General features: G+C 52.9%; 1 protein-coding gene across 1 annotated transcript; it reads right to left on the bottom strand.

Moving 5' to 3' along the window:
- Window positions 1–305: 305 nt before the first annotated feature.
- LOC132590618 (atrial natriuretic peptide receptor 2-like) lies at window positions 306–7,572 on the bottom strand. Its single transcript, XM_060263590.1, has 6 exons — window positions 6,618–7,572; window positions 3,704–3,906; window positions 2,776–2,889; window positions 1,372–1,510; window positions 1,000–1,094; window positions 306–865 (listed from the first exon to the last, which is right to left on the bottom strand). Exons 1-6 carry the CDS (start codon window positions 7,570–7,572, stop codon window positions 710–712), a joined length of 1,662 nt encoding a protein of 553 aa, XP_060119573.1. The 3' UTR covers window positions 306–709.
- Window positions 7,573–8,105: the final 533 nt, after the last annotated feature.

Genomic DNA, 8,105 nt, shown 5'->3' on the forward strand with positions numbered 1-8,105 from the left:
TGCACTGGGGATGGCACCCCAATGCAGATCTGGATTTAGCCTGTGTCTGTCTCTGAAGACAAATGTGTCCAACTGGCTAAGTGGACAAAAGCACTCATTCAGAAATCACCCCAAAACGAAAGGGATGGAGTTCCCTTCTCCCTTCCAGCTGCTTTTGCATCCGTGTAGCAGGTGAAACCGAGGCTCCTCCAGAGAAATAAATGATGTGGAGGGAGGACTGAAATCCCATAAGGCTGAGCAAAAATGTGCATGTGTGGAAACACTCAAGGTTAACAAAGAATTAAATGAGCACCAAATGGTAAAACTTTTTTTTTTTAAACCATTACTGTCAGACTGATCAGTTTGCTCTATGTTTTTAGAATTGGTTACCATGCAGTGAGCAGAGACGACAGGTCTACATGAGAGGAGGAAGCCAGGACTCCAATTCAGATGTGTGGGAACACGCAGATGTGAAATAATGCTAGCTGTAGCGTACGAATAAGCAAAAACTTAACCCAATGGAAAGATATCAAAGGTTCATGAACAGCCAAACTCCTTGGTGAAGAACCAGCTCTGTGCTCCCAACCAGAGAGCAGAACGTGAGGCAAAATGGCAGATGTTTGAACGTTCCTACTTAGGGTTGTCCTGCCTGGCAGACGGATCACCACTGGAGGTGGCAGAGTGTGAATTTAAGGCCTTAGGAACAACCAACACAGACAGGCCAGTGAGATCAACTCAATCCCTGGACACACCCACCTTTCCCACAGGAGGGGTCATCCATGTTGAAGACACAGGGGGCGTTGTCCAGAGGAGGACCCCCCTTCTTCCAATGGATGGGCCCCAGCCAGTTGATTTGCTTCTCTGCTCCCATGTAATGAGCCACCACCTGTGGGAAGAAGGGGCAGGATCCAGATCACAGACCCAGGGGGCACCTTCTTCCATGCCTGTTGCAACTTCCTAGAATCCCATCCAAATGGAAAGCTCTGGCGTTTCACCTCCCCCCTCCCCAATTACACACACCTGGTATTCTCCACTCTCTGCATCCCTCATGGCCCACAGGTCGAAATCCACCTCTCGCTCATTGTAGCCGTTGAGGCTCACCGTCCCAGTGACACCTGGATGGGTGGGGGCAGCAAAGAAGACACACATCATTTCTATGTGGTCCTTGGCATCAGATGTCACTCATGAACCATGGCTGAGTTGGCTTCCCGGACAGACTCTGGGGCAGCTCTTCTCGAAAGCCAGCCCCCTCCCCCATTCCCACCCTCTCCTGCTCCCTCCTGGCCTGACCTCTCTCAGCCCAAGGCAGCCACTCGGTGCCTCCTCACAACCCCCAGCCCCAGTTTCCAAAGAATCTCCCCATCTCTCCATTCCCCACAAATCATCCAGTACCTTGGATTTTCAGGCCCCTCATCTTTTCCAGGATGCGGTTGGTATCCCGCTTGGTTCCACCTTCCAGCAGCGTCTCATTCAGGGCCTTGAGATACAGCAGCAGCACATCGTGGAAGCAGCCGGCCACCAGGTTTGCATACTTTGATGAGACAGAGAAAATGGGAGAAATATTGTGGAACTATCCTGCTCCCCCCCATTCTGCTGGGAGTCACTACCTTGGATTTGGAGGTCATCACTGGTAACAATCTAGACACAGCTCTCCTAGTGGAGCCATGAAAAGTGCCATGGGGTGACCCCTGATGGTCAAGCTCAAACATTTGGGAGCCAGAGGGCCCCGGAATGGCTCCAGACTGGCAGCTACTCTTTTACTGGAGCAGAAGTTTGATGCTGAGAATCCAGGCGTGTCTCTTGATCTGTATGGCCGACATCAGACAGCTGGCCTGGGGTGGCATGAAACTGCCCCCAAAAGAGCTGGCTGGAAACAGAGCACCTGAGAGCTTCCCAATGGTGCTTGGAAAATGGTCAGGCAGCCAGGGAGCATCTTGAACTCTCACACGCCTTGTCCGTGGCTCCCTGGGTGCTCTCTGGGCACTCCCTGGCCCAGCAGGCAGAAGGCGCCCCAACAAAAAGGCACCATTTTTCGAGCTGGCTCCTGGAAAACCTGGGTGACTAGGGGGCGGGACAGGGACATGAGGCAAATGTGGACATGGGGAAGTGCTTTTTTGGTCTGTTATCACTCTTTAGGTCTAGTTACCACAATGCCTCAGGGAAACTTGATCTGGCAGCCCACCATAGATACAAGACCTGGGATTCACCCTCCTTCAAATATGACTTGGACCACAAATCTAATTGGGTGACAGATCAAGGAGGGAAGACCAGTCCAGACTTGGGTGAGAAGAGGCAAGCCTTGAAGCACACAAGGAAGGGAGAACACGGGAGCAGTTTAGGCTGGGAGTGGGAAGCAAACATGAGGAAAGGTGGTGGGGGGGGGGAAGGTGGCAGTGGTCAGAAACACACAGCACAGCGAGCACAACTGAAAATGCATTTAGGACAGCAACTGAGAAAGTCAGATAGGAAAAAGCCACAATGGTTGCCCAGAACAGAGAACTACCAAGGCAGTCACCGCAAACTCCCTGTGTGATCAAGGACTAATTTTGACCTGAACCTATCAAGCCAACCCTTGTGACCCACCTGCAAAGCCAAGACATAGCTGCCTTTCTCAACCCCATAATGGGGAATCTCCAGGGTCATTTATTGGTCATGATAGGAGATTCCTGAGGCCCAGGTGAGAAGTGATTTTGGCCCAGAATGCTGGCTGATCTCTCTCATCTTACTTCTCACAATGGGCCCTGCACTCCATCCCATGATAACAGAGCTCAGAAGAACAGGGGTGTATGGATTTACCAGAGAGTCATAAAGCACCACACCAAAGTCCCTCTGGGCACGCAGGATCCGCTGGCTCTGGAAATGCCGGTATTCGGGGGTCTGGGGCTCATGGGGAGTGACCACCAGCACCGTCTGCAATTAGAAGAAAAGGTCAAGGGAGCTCCAGCTGGCTGGGACTCCTTCAGGCATTTTAGGACAGGTCTGGGTACCTCAGAAGACACACCGGCAGGTTAGCCAGGGCAGGGTTCTTCCAGGGTTGGTTTCCTGCAAGAGGGAAAATCCTCTCCGTCTCTGAGAGCCAGCCTCCCCTGTCCCCCTCTCACCTCCCTTTGGGGCCAAGGGATTCTGACCCAGAAACTCTTGTTCACGGTTCTATACATAGAATGGAGGTCAGAGGCACCACTGGGCTTCATCCAGGTGAAAAACATGATTGCATTTACCTGTCCCTGTTGTTTGTCAAGTTGCCTTTTGTGGAGCCACACATCTGGATCTGTGCAATCCAAAATGTGGGACAGCACAGAAGGCCGAAAACATACCATCTCTTTCCCTGCTGAAGGAGGCCTTTCCCAACACCCCTTCCGAGTGCCCAGGCAAGGCAGACCCCCAAGAGCCCCACCTGCAGGTCACCCTCCTTCACTAGGCGGGCTGTGGCTCAGTCTGGAGGGGCCCAGAAGCAAACTCCCCTTCCCTGCATGTCGAGGCAAAGAGTCTGGCTGGGGGGACTCATTCATCAGGGGAAAGAATCACTGCAGGGCTCATTCTTGCTTCACACCTCCTGAAGGTCATGGCTCAACATATTAAATTATGGCCCTCCACAAATCACTCCATACCCTTAACTTGCATTAAGGGCAACCTCAGGGAAGGTCATTTGGAGTGATTCCAGCACCAATCCTCAGCTCTATACTTTTCTTCCCTTTCCCTCCTTGTAGCAGAGCCCTGGACTCACCTGGAAGGCCTCTCGAAGGTCTCCTGCATTTTGGCTCTCCTTGTTCTGCCAGGGCTTGGCTATCTTGTGATGCCCCTTGGGTCTCAGGCTATCTCCCCAAATGTCCAGGTAGAAGAAGACGTAGTCACCGTTGGTCATGTTCTGAGCCTGCGCCAGGTGCATGATCTCCTGCAACATCTCCAGGGACCCACAGATATAGGCCACTAAGAAGATACCACACCGACCACAGGAGTCAGACACAAGCAATGAACAATGTGCCCCTCAGCCATGCATGAAGCACAAGGCTTGACTTGCGATGCTGTGTTATAGGGCTCTTGGGCTCCTTGCCCCATGGCTATTATGGGGCAGTCTCCCCTCCCCAGTCTTGGCAGCCATGTTCTCTTCAATGTCCTCTCCTTCCCCCTTCAATTAACGTTTTCCTAGACTGCGCTCTAAAAGTCATGGACCTAGCAATTCATGGTGCCACAATGGATTCTCATGACTTTTGCATAGGCTGCACTAAAATTCACTGTAAAGTTATATACTCTACATCCATAGACTGAACCTGAGATAAAAGTGATCCAACGCTTTATGGCACCACCATGGAACAACAACAACAACAACAAAGACATAAATTCAAGGCAGAAATCTTCATGGCTCTTTATGAATTTTTACACTGAACTTCATAATATACACGAAGTGTACAGCTCACACTGACATCCATAAAGTGCACAATAAAAACCTGTATACAATTCATTGGCCAGTAGGTAAAGGTAGTGCCCTGTGCAATCACCAGTCGTTTCCGACCCTGGGATGATGTTGCTTTCATAATGTTTTCATGGCAGACTCTTTATGGGGTGGTTTGCCATTGCCTTCCCCAGTCATCTACACTTTCTCCCCCAGCAAGCTGGGTACTCATTTTACCGACCTCAAAAGGCTGGAAGGCTGAGTCAATCTGTGCTGGCTACCTGAACCAGCTTCTGCTGGGATTGAACTCAAGTCATGAGCAGAGAGTTCAGACTGCAGTACTACATTGGCCAGTGCCATGGTGCAAAAACATGCATGCAGGTGACGGATATTCATGAATTGATGCCATTTTTACACAAGCCCTATTCACAAGTTATAGTGGACACACAATCCTAATACCCAGTATTCCTGCTTGTTCCTTGTAGGTGTGTGAAGTAATTCTGTGGCAGTTAATGCATGCATGGCTGAATGTGCGGTGCACACTCCACATTTAGCCAGGACTGGTCTGCAACACCACTGGTTGAGTGCATTGGGTCTTCAATACAAATAGATTTATGAATGTACAGCGGATTATATTGTATCATAGCTTGCCATAAAGAAAACCATCAAAAATCATGGATTCAGCATTTCATGGCCCGGCCATGGTGTAAAAAATTATCACCCTTTAGGATATTTATCATCCTAAGGATATTTACCTGGACTCCATCTACAACCAAAGTCTTATGACTTCATGGTCCTTTCCATCACTATGATTCTGAATTGACCATTACTTAGTAATTCCATTGACTATATGTTATATTAGTGGAAAGAAGCTTTATAGTATAATTTACCCGAACTCTTAAGGTGTTCTTTTTGTTTAAGATTATAAATATAAACATTTTAGTACTTAGAGTCACTGTTTTTAACTATATTTTTACTAGTTTGAGGTATTCTCCTTTTTACATATATTACACAATGCAGTTATGTAACAGCTTACTTTGTCTTTTCCTCTCACTTAACCTTTCCCCCCATCTTTTCTTTTAGAAGAAGACTGCAGATTTATACCCAGCCCTTCTCTCTGAATCAGAGACTCAGAGTGGCTTACAATCTCCTACATCTTTTCCCCCCACAACAGACACCCTGTGGGGTGGGTGGGGCTGGAGAGGGCTCTCCCAGAAGCTGCCCTTTCAAGGACAGAGGCTCAGAGCGGCCTACAATCTCCTTTCCCTTCTTCCCCCACAACAGACACCCAGTGAGGTGGGTGGGGCTGGAGAGGGCTCTCACAGCAGCTGCCCTTTCAAGGACAACCTCTGCCAGAGCTATGGCTGACCCGAGGCCATTCCAGCTGCTGCAAGTGGAGGAGCGGGGAATCCAACTAGGTTCTCCCAGGTAAGAGTATGCAGGCTTAACCACTACACCAACCTGGCTTTCTCTTAAAACGAATAAAATATTTAAACGGCCATTACTTAGTCAATGCCCCTGTGGTGCACTTGTTGGGGGGTCAGACTGAGCTCTGGGAATCCAAGGATCGAACCCCCACTCACCACAGAAGCTTGCTAAGAGACCTTGGGCAAGTCCCACACTCTCAGCCTAACTTCTCCAGTGGTGTTCCAGCTATGGCGGAGGAGGGCAAGGTGTGTGGGGGGAGAGATCTACCTGGAGTATCCGCCTGCCCCTCTTTCAGGAGAAGCTGGTCACTACAGCAGGGGTGGCCAACGGTAGCTCTCCAGATGTTTTTTGCCTACAACTCCCATCAACCCCAGCCAGCATGGCCAATGGCTGGGCCTGATGGGAGTTGTAGGCCAAAAAAAATCTGGAGAGCTACCGTTGGCCACCCCTGCCCTACAGCCACTACGAGAAGGAGGGAACTCACAACATTGTAGGAGGGGAGGAGAAAGAGGGGCTAAGGCAGAGGAGACCTGGGAGCGGCGACTCCCTTGGCAGAAGGCGCCGCTCCCTTCTGTTCGACGTGCATTTCTAGGCTGGCCGCCTTCTCGCCCTCTGCAGTGCGCTCTCCTCACCCGCCCGCCTTTCATGCCCAGGGGAGCCCCTGCGCGCTGGCAAGGGTGGAAGGGCGGCGGTGGAATGGTCCAGGAGTCCAGCGGCAGGCTGCGGATGCCAGCCTTGGGGAGACGGGCAAGCCATCCTCTCGGGCTGGACGGGAGGGGAGGGCTTTGGACTGGAAGCCTGGCTGGCGGGAGTCACTCACCTGGCCCCTTGGCCTGGATGAACCGGACAGTCAGGTCCGGCTCCTCAGAGCGGTGGAAGTTGCTGGTGAAGTTGAGGGAGTTTGCTTCCGGCACCCACAAATGGCCACGGAAATCCCAGACATAGTCATCGCGACGGAAGACCAGGTGGGCGTTGCTCCAGTTGAAGTGCCGGTGCAGCTGGGTAAGGAAGGCTCGGAGGTCGGGCCCCTCTGGGCCGGCGTACACCTGCGTGCTGCCGTATCTGGGATTATTGTAGGCCCCAGCTCGAAGGAGCGGCAGCTGCCAGCGCTGGGCTAACCGCGCCACTTCGGAGAACGTCTCCAGGCAGCCCACCCCCAGCAGCACGTCCGGGTCGTCGGAGCGCTTCAGAATCCCGGTCATGAACTCGGCCTCTCCGCTGTCGCAGGCGCCCTCGGCGTTCTCGGTGGAGGCGAAGGCGGTGCGGAGGGCGAGGCGGGGGTGGCGCAGCTGGGGCTGCAGCGCCTCCCGGGCCAGGCTCAGGGCGGGTTGGACGCGCGGCCAGGCCCAGGCGTAGTTCAGGTTGAGCTCCGGCAGCAGCACCCCCAAAGTCACCTCCACCGTCGGGGCGGCGCTGGCGTTGGCGGCAACGGAGGAGGGCACCCCCAGCACGGTCACCAGCAGGGGCCCCAGGAGCAGCGGCGGGAACGGCGCGGCCATCATGGAGGGGGCGGACGAAGAGCTCTCGGCGGCAGAAGCCAGAGAAAGCCCGTCTGTGGGGCGGCCGCGCTGCGCTCCCTCGGAAAAGACGCTCCACTTGGGCGCCTCCCTCGGGAAGCCTGGGCGGGGCGAAGGCGGGCTTGGCCTTCTCTTGGTGCCCTCTCGCTCAACTCTCCCAGACGCCGGGCTGGCTGAGGCCGGCAGGAATCGGAGCTGAAGGCTGAGCAGTTGCAGAGGCCCCCTTCTTCTCCCTCTGGGCCGCCGAGGCTTCTCCATAGATCCGCCTGAATTCTCGCGATTGTCACGAAGGAAAAAAAAGGAAAGGAAAGGGCCCCTGTGCAAGCATCAGTCGTTTCCGACTCTGGGGTGACGTTGCTTCACAACGTTTTCACGGCAGACTTTTTACGGGGTGGTTTGCCATTGCCTTCCCCAGTCATCTACCCTTCCCCCCCCCAGCAAGCTGGGGACTCATTTTACCCACCTCGGAAGGATGGAAGGCTGAGTCAACCTCGAGCCGGCTACCTGAAAACCCAGCTTCCACCGGGGATCGAACTCAGGTCGTGAGCAGAGCTTAGGACTGCAGTACTGCAGCTTTAACACTCCCAGACTGCACTTTAACATTGAAGGGCACGATTTAAAAATGGGTTGGCATGCATATATATGTGGTATAACACTCAGGAAAGGAAAGGTTCCCTATGCAAGCACCAATCGTTACCGACTCTGGGGTGATGTTGCTTTCACGACGTTTTCACAGCAGACTTTTTACGGGGTGGTTTGCCGTTACCTTCCCCAGCCATCTACACTTTCCT

This window comes from Heteronotia binoei, unplaced genomic scaffold (assembly GCF_032191835.1).
Source record: "Heteronotia binoei isolate CCM8104 ecotype False Entrance Well unplaced genomic scaffold, APGP_CSIRO_Hbin_v1 ptg000366l, whole genome shotgun sequence".
NCBI lineage: Eukaryota > Metazoa > Chordata > Lepidosauria > Squamata > Gekkonidae > Heteronotia > Heteronotia binoei.